This window comes from Gallinula chloropus (assembly GCF_964237585.1).
Source record: "Gallinula chloropus genome assembly, chromosome: 3".
In the NCBI taxonomy this organism is placed as follows: Eukaryota; Metazoa; Chordata; class Aves; order Gruiformes; family Rallidae; genus Gallinula; species Gallinula chloropus.
In genome coordinates, this window is record NC_140087.1 from 10882691 (window position 1) to 10899800 (window position 17110).

General features: G+C 50.7%; 1 protein-coding gene across 1 annotated transcript; it reads right to left on the minus strand.

The window, feature by feature from the left end:
• Positions 1-363: 363 nt before the first annotated feature.
• Positions 364-1350, minus strand: GPR6 (G protein-coupled receptor 6; the record flags this gene model as incomplete). Its single annotated transcript, XM_084261460.1, has 1 exon — positions 364-1350. One exon carries the CDS (start codon positions 1348-1350, stop codon positions 364-366), a length of 987 nt encoding a protein of 328 aa, XP_084117586.1.
• Between the last annotated feature and the right edge of the window lie 15760 nt (positions 1351-17110).

Genomic DNA, 17110 nt, shown 5'->3' on the forward strand with positions numbered 1-17110 from the left:
ACAAACACAACACAAACACGACTTTCTTTCCCTCTGCCCTTCAGAAAGGCAACACTGTTTTGGCAGGTCAGCAGCTAGAAATAAGGTGCTATAATCAAGCGGTCTCGGAATGTCTTCACTTTACAAATGTGATGTGCAAATTTATATACAACCACTTTTTAAAAATCCTTTTTTTTTTTTTTTTTCATGGAACCCAAAACTCCATACCCCGAACCACTGTCAGAGATACAAACATGTATAAAGTGCTAATACTTAAGCATGTTTCCAACGACTTCACGACGTAGTTTGAAGTTTAGAACAGGCACTGTAATAGTTCACTGGGTAGATTGTCACTCGGTGCGGTACGACAGAGAGAAGAGTCACTCAGACATCGCTGGGGGACCGGGAACGGAAGGACACTTTAGCCTGAAAGCAGCCGCAGAGGAGCACCCACATGGACCTCTGGATTTCCTGGTTTCTGTAGGCGTAGATGATGGGGTTGATCATGGAGTTGTAGGTGGCGGGTAGAAGCGTGGCATAGGTGTACACGGAAGGGTAGTCGGGATCCCCCACTACACAGTAGATGGCAAAAGGCAGCCAGCTGGCTCCAAAGGTCCCGAGGATTATAGCGAGGGTAGAGACTCCTTTTTTGGTGGCGACGTAGTGCGAAGCAGTCAGAAAGTGCTGCTGGAGGGCTATCTGGTGGGCATGCCTGCAAACGATCTTGCAGATCTCGATGTAGAGATGGAGCATGATGAGGAAAATGAGGAAGAAAGAGGCGGACAGCAGCGTCACGTTGCTCTTGGTCAAGGGTCTGACGACGCTGCAGGCGGCGCGGTCGTGGAGGCAGTTCCAGCCCAGGACGGGCAGCAGCCCCAGGCAGAGGGAGACCCCCCAGGCGCCCGCCAGCATGGTGTGAATGCAGAGCACTGTCCTCTCCGAGTAGTAGGTGAGGGCGTTGTAGAGGGAGAGGTAGCGATCGACCGTGATGGCCAGCAAGCTACTCACGGAGGCAGCAAAGGAGGCGACGAGGAAGCCCACCGTCAGCAGGCTGACCGTCTCGGAGCGGATCACGTACTGGAACACAAAGTTGAGGATGAGGCCGAGGCCGGCCAGGAGGTCGGCCGTGGCCAGGCTGCCCACCAGCACGAACATGGGGGTGCGCAGGGCCGGCGAGTAGCAGATGATGGCCACCACCAGGGCGTTCTCGCAGGCGATGGCGGTGCCGGAGACGCAGAGCATCACGTCCCAGGGGTTGAGGGCGGCGGGCGCGGGCGGCCGCGACGACAGCTCCAGCGAGGCGTTGCCGCCGCCGACCGGCAGCCGAGGGGCGGCCGCTCCGCTCTCGTTCAGGGCCGCCGCTGCCTCCATCGCCGCCCGGGCGGCCGCGGCTGTGCGGGGGCAGAGGCGGTGAGCGGGGGCGGCGGGGCGCGCATGCCGGGCGGCGGCGCCGCGCCCGCCCTGTCTCTGGTGCTGAACCCGGAGAAGTTTCCCGCCGGCCCGGCCGCCCCCAGCCCCGCCCCGCCCCGCCCACCGCCGCCGGACCGCCCCCTGCCCGGCAGTGGCGGGACCAGGCGGCCACCGAGGGCGGGGTGGGCTGAGCCGCGCTGACGTCAGCGGCGGCGAAGGGGGATGGCGGTGGCTGCTGTGGGGCGGCGGTGCCGGGCGGGCAGGGGTCCCGGGCGTGGGGGCTCGGGCAGCGCAGGGGTGGCTGTGTGTGGAGGGGGGTGTCTCCGACCGGCCGTGGTGCTGAGGCGGGAGAGTCTTCACCGGCCAGCTCGCCCCGCTGGGCTCTGGGACGAGCCCGGGGCGCAGCAGGGCCCCGGAGCCGGAGGGCTTGCTCGGGGCCAGGAGCGGAGAAGGAGCGGGCGAAGGCCCCTTGCTGCTGCTGGCCGGAAGCATCGCTCCTCCGCCCCTCTCCCGCCGCTCCGCTCCTCCCGCCTTGCGGCAGCTTTTCCCGCTTTGGATCCCATCCACAGCGCCCTGTGGGGACAGTATGGAAGCTGTAGCTTCGTGCGGCGCTCGCCGCGATGGCTCCGAGCCCGGCGGGGAGCTTCCTGCCCTGCCCGAACATAAACGCTGCCAAAGGGCGCTATAAAAAGCCTGCCCGCACTTATCCCCTCCCGAGTACACGCTCCGGGGTCAGCGATCTGCTCAGCGGTGAAAGCACCCGCGCTTTTCCCGGAGGTCTCCTGAAAAGATCAGCTCAAACCAGAGGAGACCCAACGGCTCCTCGCCTCGCCCTTTGTGCCGCCTCCAGCCGATGCGGTTCCTCTCCGAAGCACGCGGATCGATGGAGCTGAGGGTGACCATTCCGTGCCGAGTGCTGCCGAAGGCAGCGTCAGGCAAATATAGGCAGCAACGTGGCTTTGCTGGGCCTAGGGGGGCAAGCCAAAAGCTGCCCCCCACTCTCCCCTGCTCTGGGAGAGTGTGCTTGTTCTGTGACTGCTGATCTATAGAATGTGGAAATGAAATGGGCTCTCAGTGACAGGAACACCATGCAAACCATCTAGACACAACTTTGAAAAATTCCTTGGAAGAAAACATGTTCACTGTCTTGGGCAGTCCCAGCAGAGCAGACAGGCAGGACGTGCTGGGGTACAAAGTAGGCACATTCAATGGGAATTAGTGTCCCTGCTCGTTACATCCATCCCCATCCATGTCCTCCTGCCGGTTAAGCACCAGGAACTGCGGACACTGTGTATCTCTGACAACACCCATAAGCCATTCCTTCCCAGGACTTCTGAAACACCCAGAACACTTCATTTGGAAGGGAACCGTGGAGGTTGGCTCTGGGGCACCTCTGTGGCTTAGAGCAGGGATGGTGTTCAAAGGTTTTCCTTGGTGTCTCATTCAGGTGAGTCCAAGTTATCTCCAGGGAAGGAGATTGTACGGCCTCTCTGTGTAGCACCTGCCTGTACATTGCCTTCAACTTTATATCTGGTTGGACTTTCCTTCACTGCAGGCCCTTGTCCTGCAAGGTGCCCAGTACATTGTCCCATGCCTACCCAGGCGTTACACCACCATTTGTAACCGCTGCAAAAATGCAGTGCTATCTTACTCCTTTCACCACGTAGAGAACGGGTTGGGTACGGTCAGCGTAGGATTAAGATTGAGACCATGAGAATCCCACTGCAGAAACGGGTGCTACTAAGCATGGCAAAAGAAGGTAAGGTAAAACCAAAGGTAAAGTAAAATTTTGGTCTTGCTCAGAGGAAATCCTCCAATCTAGCCCCTGAACAGAGGTGGCTGATTTCAACATTAGTTAAAATGGCAGTGACAAAAACTATTCCGAACATCGGTTCAGAAAGGTACAAAAATGGTGCCATTTACAGTTAGCAGGTCAGGTTTAGGAACATGACCTGGCTGGGCTCCACAGTGAAACCGAAGGATCTGCAGTGGTTTTGTGGCATCTGTGTGGCACAGAGAGGAACAGGCAATTTATTTGCTTTCCAGTACTGCAGGGTGGTGTGCAAGGTCTCGACTGTGGGTGATTTGTCACACCTTTGACCAGACTGTTACCTCTGGGAAACAGGTAAGTGGCAGGTCTTTTCTGTAGTAGCACATCTATCTTAAGGCAATGTGTGCTTTTCATAAACTGGGAGTACATCATTTTAATCCTCCATGTTCTCAAAGACTTTGTCCTCAGCTGAACACATCAAGAGCCCGTCCTATAATGGCAGAAGTCATTTCATGTGCTGCAAGCTTTAGGATCTCAGAGTAAAATGTAGGAAGATCTTCTAGCCCATGAGCCAGTCCAGTTTCACACCCTTTACCTGCCATCATGTATTTCACTCGCTGAAAGAATGGCTCAAGCGTCAAGTCTGTCCCTGAAGGGAAACGCATGGATTGCTCCCTGTTGTCAGGTGTTTTCTGAGTTCCTCTGGCTCTTTGGTCCCTTCATTTCTCCAGACTTTTCTCCTTTCAAGCAGAGGATGCTTCTTAGAGTGCACGCCAGGTTCTTACAGAGCTCAGCGAGCAGTGCTGTGTGTCTCCCTTGTCCCTCTCATGCTGCCAAGCATCAATTGTCAGGGTTAGTGACAAGTACCACACTTAAAATGCTTACACCTCCTTTATATATTTCCAGAAGTGTCATTAAAGACCATTTATCTTCTTACTACAGCTTCTCGCACCAGTCATTCCAACAAAGGGTGAACCATCTGCACTGCTCTTAGTTTTAAGTGGTTGTGGGGGGGAAAAAAGGGTTCAGTAGATAGAAGCTGGCACCTGACAGCTCCTTTACCGCGGCACCGCATGGGGCAGTGGGGAGACAAGTCTGGCCAGACCTCCCGTGCTGCCAGCAAGATGTTTTCATCTTGGCTTTCTAGCTGAGGCTGGATCCGCAGATCTCAGGGGAGAACATAAAAACACAGAGCTCTGTTTCAGCTGTGTGTACCTAAGCAGAGGGTATGATATAGCATGGCAATTATCTTCGCAAATTTCTGAAAATTAAGCAGCAACAAAATTAAAAAGTTGCTGAAATAAACAATCTAAAACCTCTCTGCTTGGCTCCTCCATCTGTTAGGAGAGCTGAGCAATATTGCAATGTAATTTTAATATGTGATTACTTAATTTCAGTTAACTATGGATTATTTTGATAGTTTGTATTCTTTAATGATTAATAAGTAGGCTGAGTAAATGCTAAGTATTATTAAATGTGCTTTACATAGCGTGAGGAGGAACAAAAAAAACCCCAACAACCTACTTTGAAATTTATCTTTCCAGCAACAAGCTGAAAATACCAAAGAGTCATTTTTCTTCTGGCAGAGCCTTAAAATAAAGGCAGGAGGAAGGGAAGGGAGAAGGGGATAGCACAGATGGTGAGCTAACCAGCACTGACATTTCAGAGATTTCTATGCAGCTGGCATGAAAAGATGTTTTAAACACTCAGCCATCCAAAGTTTATCATTTCCCTGACTTGGTGAACTCAGCCTCGTCACCTGGTGTCACCGATGACTGGGTCCTCGTTAACGATACCCCCTGGCTGACCCTTCAGATTTAGGCAGGCATCCACCTGCAAACACACTGCACTACCAAACCTACCGATGACATAAACCTCAGAGGGGTTCAGGCACTGCTCAGATTTTCAGTCGCATCCCACACAGTCCCGATTCACTGCCACACATCATGTTTCCTGCATGGTCCTTGATGGTGCTTCCTGATGGGGAACTTATGGCACCATCGGTCCCCTTTGAGGAGCCTCCAGCTGCTTGGCTGCTCAGCCCCTTGTGCAGATACAGCCCCTAAGATGGCCCACGTGTCTGTGGAGGCCCTTTCACTTGCACAGTAAGGCTGTGTGGAACCGCATGAACACGTGAATGCATCTGCCACGCTTTTTCTAGCACGTGCTTGGGATGAATACCCTGGTTTCCTCTGCCGCATTCACGGTGCTGTGCGTTTCTCCATGGATTTATGGGTGCTTTGGGAAGCAGTGATGTGTCTCTGAATCGCCAGCAGAAAGGACAGGGACAAACTTCACGTCAAGGGTGAAGTCAGACTGAACCTTAGGTTGAAACCTGCTGAGCTGGAGCTATCATACATATCTTTTTCAGTGAGAACATGTCAATGTGGGCACATGCAGAGAAACAGGCAGGAGCGTAGCCAACACTGTTTTGAGCTCTCAAAGGACTTTACAACAAGTTAAAGCGAGAGTCTTCCTCCACTCCTTTTCCTTTGTGGGGTAGGATTCCCAACCAGCATCCCCTCTCCCTGCCCTGTCCCGTGGGTTTGGCAGCTGCTGGTTCTGCCCATGGCACAGTCCTGGGCTGTGAGCCCTTCTCTTCCTACCACTCCCACTTCAGACAGGATGATGCAGCTTTGACCTCTTAAGCTCAGTCAGGCAGCGACTCTCCCTCATCCTTGGGAGATGCCTCTTTCCCAGCGCTCACCACCCAGAGGCATTTACGTTTTTTAGGTGCTTGAGCTCTCGTGCCATCTTTTGGAAGGGACCCTGTGACTGTGAAAGCGATGTACCCACCAGCTTAGCAGTCTCCACATCTGCCCGCAGCCCACTTCCACCAGCCAGACAGACTGAGCCAGAGGACCTGGCTTAGCTTCTGAGGGAATAACATTTGCCAGTGACACCGAGACGCTGAAAGAGCAGCACACGGGTTTGCTTGGAGTTCATTAGGAAAGGCACGGTCATTGCTTACCTTTAGTAAAACAGATAGCCTCTGGGCCACCCTGTTATTTCTAGAGATTAGCCATGAATATACTGAAGCTAAATACACATATTTTGCAACTCTTCCTTCCTTGCTCAGCTTGTTCCATTGAGGGAAAGAAATCAGGAGCGGCAAAGGTCACTCGTTGTTAGATGTGTCATCAGGTGCCGTGGAACAAGGTCTCTTATTATTCTCATTCTTCTAAACCTTTCCAAAACCTTTTTGCTCAAGTCTCTAAATGGCTTCAAACCAGCCTTCAAATTGCTCAAGGGCTCTTGGGCACACCTGAGCGAGGAAGCCCTGAGCTTACCTCAGCAATGGCCCTTTTGCAGCTCTGTACAGAGAAGATGCCAACCTGTTTCACCAAAATGCTTGTGCTGTTCCACGTGACCCTGTGCGCTGCCGATTAGTTACTACACGGGAGGGTGTCGATCTGGGTTTTCTCCATTAAAGTTAATGGAGAGTTTGAGAATAGTTCCTCCAGATATTAGGATGCAAGCTAAAAATAAGTCACCGTGCCCATCTTCTTCTCTGAAACTGCTGTCTCAGGCGTGGCAAGATGACAGCCCCTGTCATCACCCACAAGCCATTTTCCTGCCCACAGCACTGAAGTGGCTCTGTGGGCCAGTCCCCGTGAAGGGCTTGGAGAACTACAATAAGGTACATGCCTCTCACAAAATAGGAAAAACCCCATCTATTCCTAAGCCAGGATCCCTTGAGCTGGTAGAGCTCAGAATAGGATCCAGATGGAAAAGGGAGTAAGCTCGGAGCTGGGCAGAGGGACGTGTTGAGGAAGCAGAGGTGCCCCTCTGACCGAGAAGGATCTGCACTACAGCTCTCTCCCAACACCTGCCAGCCATGTCCTTGCTGTTAGAGACATGAGCAGGGATCGCTCATCCTTTTTTTTTTAAATCTAGGAGGGAATGTGTGTCGAGGCACAGGCCTGTAGGCACTTGCCTAGTGACTAGTGAATGAGGCCCTGTGGGTGGGGAGGTCTGATTCTCTACTCCACATCTCCCATGGGCATAAATTAACTGCATGCCCTTCCAAACATTTTGGCCAACAACTCTATGGCATTAGGCAGTCACTGCCAGTGATACAGGAACATCCCCTCTGAGGCAGGACCTCAGTCCTCATCCTCACACACCCCACGAGGCTGTAGGCAGGCTTTCCTTCCTGTGCTCGCTCTGGTACATCTCCACACAACCTCAGTACAAAATCAACTATACTTGAGCTATCCTTGATAGGTGTGTTTCCAATTTAGCCTTAAAAATGCCTTAAAATTGCCCTTAAAACTCTAGTGATGCAGTTAATCTCATCTCCGGAGACAATCTGTTCTAGAGCTCAACTAACCTCCCTAATTACAAGGTGGGACCCAAGAAACAACCGGATGGGCTCCACTCATTGAACTATAAGGAATCCCAGACATCAGAGAAGATTTGCATACTGAAAAGACACAGAAGGTAAAGTAGGATCTTGTTTCTTAATGGCAAGGAAGCGGGCAAAGAGCTACTGCAGAGTGGAAGGCTGTGCCTTCAGAAGGGGACACGGTGTGGGAAGACAGCAAGGTCCCTGCCCACCAGTGGGAATGTTGTCCTGGGATGCTTGGCATAGGAGCTTGGCATCATGTGCACAAAACCACACATCCCAGCCACATGTGTTACATGTCAAATTAGCCATTGCTCAGTGACCTTAGTGGCTCAGGTTTAAACCACTGGCATCTACATATACATACCTGTGTTATCATAACATTTGGTGCTTCGTGTATTCTCTTTGAGCCTTCCAGATGCAAACCCAGTTTCATATTCCTTTACATGCCAGCCTGGCAACACTGAGCAAAGGCATTTCTTCTCAGAGAACAAATTAAAGCAACTTCAAAACAAGCCTGTTATTGCTCAGCAGACTGAGCCCCTGCCAGCAAGAAACAAACCCATGACTATTGAGCTGCGGCCGTAAAAGAGAATTGTGACTTCTCAGAAAACTCCTTTTCCCCCTATTTTTCTTTCCCCTTGGTGCTGCCAGCTTTGATATGAGAGTGAACTGAAGGTAGAGGTGGCAAGGTTGAAGCTGTTAGCATTGCTTAGGGGGCAGAGCGTGGGGGCTGGGATGGTTACATCTCCCAAGGCAGCGGGAAGGAGCTGGGAAGAATCCATGGGAAAAGCAATGCTCGGGTGCTGGCAGCGAGCAAAGCCCATCACCCTCCTGTCGGCGCCCAGCCCACTGTCCTCTTCCTTGCCCCAGAGGGGAGTGTGTGCTTGGTTTGGCACCGCCAAACGCAGGGGCAGAGCCCAGCGGTGCCATACCCATAGGTCTGGACCCCTCCAAACAAATGCTTCCGCTGATGTCAGTCACAAATGAATAGCTTTCCAGGCAAAAGGATGATTGCCTAATCGCTGCAATCCCTGCAGAGGAACCTGTTTCCTGAGGTGACTGCTATAAAGACCTTTTAATATACACTGCCAGGTCTTCACCATCATTTCCAAAAAGCCCTGTGAGGTAGCAGAATGGGCTTTAAACCCCAAATTACGGATTGAGTCACTAGCTAGAATTGCATGAAAAAAATGAGGGAGTTTGAAGAGCTGAAGGTAGCAAAGTGGTCTGGGGAAGGAGCAAAACGCAAATCAAGTGCCAGTACTTCATGAAGCTGTTGCTATATGTGCTAGTTGGAAGTATCTACTTTTTATCTAATCAAGGAAGTGTGTATATGTGCCATGAAAAATACAAATCGATCGCTCCCTGCCATGGCCACAAACACAGCGGCACGGTGTGCAGCAGCTGCGCTCAGCCACCTTGGGAATCCCGGAGTAGGGGGGCGAGCCTCCCCAAGAGACTGCTCCCCTCATCATCAGCAGCATTTCAACCAGGAGAAAATGCAGCAAACATCACTTGCCACCAATAATAATGGCTTTCAGTGTCTAAAAATGGCAAGAAGGCCTTTTTTTAATCCAGAAACCGCTATATTCAGCTAGGGATAATTTGATGGTAAATTACATTCTGACAAAGAAGAGTTAATCACTGACCTCAAAATTAGCTGTTGCCTAGGTACCCCTGGCCAGGCTCTGTTGACATTTATGTTGTGCAAACAGAATGCGATACCAACCACTCAGATGTATATTTAGGGCTTCAAAATGCCCGGTTTCCCAAAGTGTAATGCTATGGCTGGGCACGTCAGTGCAATGGTGGAGATGCTGATGCCACCTGGACAATGTTCAGATAATTCTCTAAGTTTTGGATAGGAAATAGCTTTGTCAAAATGGAAATTAATAATAATTTTAAAGGGATGTGATAAGGCAGGATCTGAGGAGTAGGTTAGGATGGGTAGGATTAACCTGGATGAGTGTGAGTGTCTGCACTGGGTTAGAGAGTCCTTCCAGCTCTGGAGCTGCTTCACACCTTTCCACAGGGCTCTGTGTTCCTGCACTAGGGAGATGGACTTCAGCACTCATGTGTCAAGGCTTCAGCAGCTTTCCTGCAAAGGATGCAGCAGGACTTCTTCCTCCAAAACTGAGACTAAGGAATTGTTTTTCCCTACAGCACAAATGGCTTACTCGTGTTACTCCATTATCAAGGAGCTTTTACACCTTCCTCTGAAGTATCTCGAGGTATTGGCCAGCTGTTTCCTCTGGGGTGACACAGCAAAGGTTTTCCTTTTCTTCCTTTCCAGCTCAGCAGCAGCTCCAGGCTGGTGTAGCCTCAGAGCTGATTGTGAGGGAGGATGTGGTTCACATACTGCGCTCCTTTTCCTTTGTCAATCCCCTGCCATTCCAAGGGGCCTGAGGATACTCTGGAGCTCATGGAGGCCACCACTGCTGAGGACTGAGCTCCTCAGGCTGACCATGGGGTGCAGCACACAGGGGTCCCTCCTTGTCCAAAGTACTATGGAAATGAAAAAAAAAGGCAAAACAAAATGAAACAAGATGGGAGCCAGAGCTGAAACACGTCACACCTGGTTGGCCTGAGACTGGCTGGGGTTAATAGCATATTGTGAGGTTTATGAGCAGATAACTGGTTGTTTGCCAATTATCTGACAGCCTGGAAGGAGCCCTCTGCCTAAGATCCTCCATCTCCTGCATGCCCTCATCATATTAAACACTACGATACGGTCTCGGCCAGCTCACACCCTGCTTGCAACTCCAGCCCAGCAAAAGTCAAACCAGAATGTGGCAGAGTTGCTCTTGTCTCCAAAAGCTTGTTTCATTCACATCACTTCTGCATCCAAGCTTCTGGTTACCCTGTGAAGCATGCTTTGGGGGGGCTTGCAAGGCAGGGCTTTGTATCGGAGCCTCTACGTAAGACTGTAGTAAGATTGTAAAGAGTTTGTAAAGGCAGTAGCAAAGCCAATGTGATGAACCATCATTCTGAAAAGCAAGTGCTAAAGAGTGTTTCCCAATGGGTCCAGTAAGCCAATTAATTACACTTTTCTTTTTTTCAGCTGTGGACTTGATGCTATGAATATATTTTCACAGAATCACAAGGTTGGAAGAGACCTTTGAAGATCATCGAGTCCAACCATTCCCATCCTATGCTAAACCATATCCTTAAGTACCTCATCAACCCTTTTTTTGAGCACATCCAGGGAAGGTGACTCAACCCCCTCCCTGGGCAGCCTGTTCCAGGCCTTGACAACTCTTGAATTAAAAAAATTTTTTCTTCATTTTTATTAATAACAACTTATTTAAGAGCAGTTGCACTTCTCAAGGGACACCTGACACTTCCAACATTTTTCATTTTCTTCCCTAAAAGCACCGAGCCTCTTCGGAGCACAAGGGCTAACGTCTTCTCAGTGTGCCATGGCAGGCAGGGCCAAACCCTACAAAACAAAGCTCTTCCTACAAATATCCCACAGCAGGCAGAGTGGTGGCCAGTGTCCCGGCTGCAGCTCAGGCTGCCTGGCCAGGGTGGGGGGCTTCTTGCTGGGTGTGAGCTGCACCGCGCTCGGATTTGGACTTGAAATCAAAAGAAAGGAAAAAAGGTTTTTCTCCTTGAAGGACTCATAGCCCTGCTGTGACCATGGAAAGGAAGAAAATGTCCCTGAGGTGACCTGCCCTTCTCAGCAAGAGGGTTACAGTGTGTGCACCACAGGGAGAACTTCAGTCACAGAACCCTCATTTGATTTGACCACACAGTGGATTTGGTATTGGAAGATGGCTGCATGGCCCTGCCAGGGAAATTGGGGGGTAAATTATGTTCTCTGTGCCACATATGGTGCAGGAGGAAGCTGAGGTTGCTACTGTGAGACCTCCCAGCATGGAGAAGGGGGTAGTGGTCAAGGCAGAGGTTTCCTCATAGTGATCCTTTTGAACCATGTTGCCTCCCAAACGATGCCCATTGGTGGGGACGGTTGTGTGCACATTTGCTGTCCAGCATGGGGACCTTGATTTGAGAATTCTGATAGTCCCGAAGCAAAACCTGCCTGGGGTAGAGGAGTGGGACTGTGTGACCCTTAGGTTCCCTGCAAGCCTCTACTCTTTGGTTGGGTTTTGGGGATGGGGTTTTTCCTCCCCCACCTTGATGAATCACTTAGCGGTGTGGAAAGAGGTGTTTTGTGATGCCTCCTCCTGCCACCCTGCTGGTCTGCCACTCATCTCCTTGGGAACCAGCCCCAGGTGTGGGCTGCCATGCCAGGTGGGGCTTGCTAATATTAGGTGTGAAGATTGGTTCGTTTGCAAGTTGGGGAAAGATCACTGATTCCTGATTTGCACCTCTCTGCTCCAGGCACCCTGCTCTGATTTTTTTCCCTGTCTGCTTTGAAAAAGAAGACATGTTAGAAGATAAGCTCAAAGATCTGCTCCATTGTCGGCCCTGTCACCTACCTCTAGTGCACAGGCTTGATGCAGTAGTAAGTGTGTGTTCCCATAGCAACAGGAGGAATTAATTTAATGATATTATTAGGCCTTATTTATATGCATGCACACACACTCACACCTGCATGCTGTGTGCTCACACACACACACACACAGAAAAAAGGAAAATGAGCAAGTCCTACTCTTCCAAAAGGTCCCCCTGAGAGGATGGTCCTGCACATGAGGCTCACAAGGCCTGCAAGGTCCTGAGTTCCACTGTACACAAACCTAACAGCCAGCGATGGAAGGGTACCCATACCCAGGGGTTTCCTCCTTCGCTCATACCACGTTGCTTTTGTATGTACCTGAGGAGAGGGAATAGCAACAGGGGCTCTGGCTCTGGGGTGCTGTGGCAGTGGGGTGGGGGGAGCCTGTGCTGTGCTTCCCCTGTGTCTTCAAGGAATTGCCTGAAATTCTTGCATGGGGATGACTTGATCTCCATCCAGGCAGCAGTGAGAGGCAGCAACCCACCCCCAGCTAGCATCTCTCAGCAGGTCAGAGGCAGGTAGATGACAAAAATTACAGCAATAGAAAGAAATGCAGTGAGTGGGGTGGCAAGAGGAGATAGGGAGGCTGTCGGGGGGTGCACACCCTTTGCAAAGCATCTGGCCTGATGACTGAGATTTGGCACAATAAGTCTGGGATTTTATTTGCTGGATGCAGTCTCGGGGACAGAAGGGAGCATGGGTTTGCCCCAAGTGGAAGTTGAGTTTGCATTGACATTTGTCTAGGTAGGGCCTTTCTCTGGATCAGAGTGCCACATCAGTGCACTAGTGACGGAGTTGTCATGCCAGCAGCTCGCAGGGACAGCAGCACCCCAACACAGCAATGACTGATACCAAGAGAGACCTTAAAAAAGGGCGTTTAACTGAGGAATCGGGCATTTCAGCAAACAAGACGTGGCCAGGGAGGCTGGAACTAACAAGCCCCAAATCCCTCAGCACTGGGCTGAGTGGAGACCAGCAGAGCTGGGCGCTGTGGTGGTCACTGCAGACCTGTGGAGCAAGCAGGCTGTGTCTCTCATGGCTGCAAGATGAATGATGACAACAAGGAACAGCTCGCCTCCGCCCATGGAAAGGAAAAGGCTGAGAAGAAAACGCCTGAGAACCACCTCTCTGTCCTGATTCCACTGGGAGGGCTGTTACGGAGGGCTCTGCAGGTGTCAGGTGCCCTGTGCTCTTGTTAAAATCGTGCTTCCCTGCAGCAGTGAGCTGACCCCAGGTCCCGGCGGCATCAGGGCAGCCAGGTGGCAAAGGCAGCCCTGCTGCTGCTCCCGGATCTCACACGGCTCTTGAGTGTCACCCAGCTCCCACGGATCACACTTGGGCTGTTTGTGAAGCTCTGCGGGAGAGCAAGCTCAGGAAGCTTTGCAGTTCAAGAAATCCAGATTGTTTCTGATCGTCTGGGGATTGTGGGGAAGACAGGAGAGATGTAGGATGAATTTGAACACACAAGGGACATCAGGAAATAACTCCCCGCTCTACCAGTAGGACCCCACACAGGTTCCATTGCCTTAATCATACTGTGATAGCGTGGAGATTCAGTCTCTGAACCACTTAGGGCTTGAAGGTTTAACCTTCAACCTCCATATTTCAGACCAAGAGGCAATAAACCATTTATCCCTCATGAGTAGAAACAATCATAGAATCATAGAATCATAGAATGGTCTGGGTTGGAAGGGACCCCAAGGATCATAGAGCTCCAACCCCCCTGCCACAGGCAGGGACACCAACCTCCAGGCCTGGATCTACACAAGGCTGCCCAGGGCCCCATCCAACCTGGCCTTGAACACCTCCAGGGACAGGGCATCCACCACCTCTCTGGGCAGCCTGTCCAGCACCTCACCACTCTTTCTGTAAAAAACTTCCCCCTAACATCTAATCTAAATCTTCCCTCCTTTAGCTTTAGTCCATTCCCCCTTGTCCTGCCATTATCTGCTCTTTTAAAAAGTCGAATCCCCTCCTGCCTATAAGCTCCCTTCAGGTACTGGCAGGCTGCAATGAGGTCCCCCCGCAGCCTTCTCTTCTCCAGGCTGAACAAGCCCAGCTCCCTCAGCCTCTCTTCGTAGGGCAGGTGCTCCAGCCCTCTAATCATCTTCATGGCCTCCTGTGAACCCTCTCCAACAGTTCCACATCTTTCTTGTATTGGGGGCCCCAGACCTGGACACAGGACTCCAGCTGGGGCCTCACGAGGGCAGAGTAGAGAGGGACAATCACCTCCCTGTCCCTGCTGGCCACCCCTCTTCTGATGGAGCCCAGGATACCATTGGCCTTACGAGCTGCAAGAGCACACTGCTGGCTCATGTCAAGCTTCTCATCCACCACAATCCCCAAGTCCTTCTCAGCAGGGCTACTCTCAAGAAGCTCTTCTCCCAGTCTGTATCTGTGTCTGGGCACAGTAGTCATATGTTTTTAAACACAGAAGCAGACATGGAATCATCAGTCTTCTAGGCCCATGCCATGGATGCCACCTATACAAGCAACTGCACAAAGGCCCAGGGAACAGAGATTTGGGCGTATAACTATCCCAGTGCAGCGTTTCAGTGGGCTTGAGTCTTGCTGCATGACATGGTCCCTGAGTAGGGTAGCACAAGCTGTGCTGGCAGGAGAGAGCTGCAAATCCTCACTCAAGAGCACATGAGAAAAAGCAGCCACAGGACTCGTGACAGTAGGGAGTCAAGATGCTGAGGCAGAAAAGAAGGAACCATCTTCATGAAATCAGGCAATATAAATTGGACTTATTTTGGTGACTTTCCCAGCCTGCTGTTAACACTTTTGTCCTGTCTAAATTGAGATTTCACACTCAGAGTTCATTTGTACTCTGAAAATATCCAGTTACAGAGATAAAGGCACTGGACGAGTCACCAGAAATCCAAACTGAAGAATTTAAGAATATATTTTAATAATGGTTAGCATTAGTTTAATGCTACCTACAATGCCTTCCTTTACACAGTTACAGGGGTTTTGATTCTCAGAGAAGGAGAGGGGTCAGCAGAACTGCCACCTTGGACTTCTGGAGGGCAGACTTTGATCTGTTTAGGAGACTGGTTAATGGAGTCCCTTGGGAGGGAGTCCAGGAAGGATAGGAATTCTTCAAGAACAAAATCTTACAGATACAGGACTGGGCTGTCCCCGTGTGCTGAAAAATGGGGTGGTGGGGAAGAAGACTGTCCTGGCTGAACAGAGAGAATCATAGAATCATAGAATATCAGGGGTTGGAAGGGACCTCGAGAGATCATCGGGTCCAACCCCCCTGCCAAAGCAGCTCCCCAGCTCATATTGCACAGATAGGAGCTTTGGCTGGAACTCAGGGAAAAAAAAGGGAGAGTTTATGATCTCTAGGAGAAAGAGCAGGGAATTCAGGAGGACTAGAAGGATGTCATTAGGTTATGCAGAGAGAAAATTAAAAAAAATGTTTCTACAAATGCATGAGCAACAAAAGGAGAATGAAAGAGAACCTCCATGCTTTATTGGATATGAGGGGAAACGTAGGTACAAAGGATGAGGAAAAGGATGAGGTACTTAGTGCCTTCTTTGACTCAGTCTTTAATAAAGGGGAAATGTTTAGCAACCTGTGACACCACTTAGACACACACGGGACACGTGGGATCCACCCAAGAGTAGTGAGGGAGCTGGTGAAAGTGCTTGCCAAGAAAATTTCCATCATTTATCAACAGTCCTGGCTAATTGGGGAGGTCCCAGTTGACTGGAGGTTAGATGTGATGCCCGTCCACAGAAAATGCTGGAAGGAGGATCCGGGGAATGACAGGCCTGTCAGGCTGAACTTGATGCCAGGGAAGGTCATGGAACAGATCATTGTGAGTACCATCATGTGACATGTACAGGAAAACCAGGTGATCAGGCCTAGTCAGCATGGGTTCATGAAAGGCAGGTCCTGCTTGACTAACCTGATCTCACTTTATGACAAGGTGACCTGCTTAGTAGATGAGGGAAAGGCTGTGGACATTGTCTACCTGGGCTTCAGTAAAGCCTTTGACACCATTTCTCACAGCATTCTCCTGGAGAAATTGGTTGCTCACAGCTTGGATGGGCATACTCTTCACTGAGTGAAAAACTGTCTGGATGGCTGGGCCCAAAGAGTTGTGGTGAATGGAGTTACAGCCAGTGGTGTTCCCCAGGGCTCTGTGCTGGGGCCAGTGGTCTTTAAAATCTTTATCAGTGATCTGGACAAGGGGATCAAGTGCACCCTCATTCAGTGATTGAATTGAGCTGCTTGAGGGTAGGAAGGTTCTGCGAGGGGGTCTGGACAGGCTGGATCAAAGAGCAGACACCAAGGTTACACAAGGTTCAGTGCTGGGTCCTGCTCTTGGGTCTCAACAACCCCATACAATACTACAGGCCTGGGGAAGAATGGCTGGAAAACCACCCAGCAGAAAAGGACCTGGGGCTATTGGTCAGCAGTAGGTTGAATATGAGCCAGCAGTGTGCCCAGGTGGCCAAGAAGGCCAGTAGCACCCTGGCTTGTATCAGAAATAGTGTGGCCAGCAGGACTAAGGAAGTGATTGTTGAACTGGTGAGGCCGCAACTCAAGTACTGTGCTCAGTTTTGGGCCACTTGCTACCAGAAAGACATTGAGGTGCTGAGTGTGTCCAAAGGAACAAAGTGTTATGAGGAGAGGCTGAGGGAACTGGGGCTGTTTGTCCTGGAGAAAAGGAGGATGTGGGGAGGATTCAGCTCTCTACAGCTACCTGACAAGAGGTTTTAGACAGGTGGGGGTTGGTCTCTTCTGCCAGGTAACAAGCAATAGGACAAGAGGAAATGGCCTTAAGTTGTGCTGGGGAGGTTTCAATTGGGTTTTAGGGGAAATGTCTTCACTGAAAGGGTTGTCAAGCCCTGGAACAGGCTGCCCAGGGAAGTGGCTGAGTCACTGTCCCTGGAAGTATTGAAAAGATATGGAGATGCAGTGATTAGGGCCGTGGGGTAATGGCGGGCTTAGCAGTGATCTTAAGGGTCTTTTCCAATCTAAACAATTCTATGATGCTGTGATTCTATTTTTAGCACCAAAAGGCAACAAAATATACTTTATTTTGGAGTACTTGACTGTTAGCATATGCAAGATTCAAAAGAGAGAGCTATCTGGAACCATCACAGCATAGTTTAAGATATT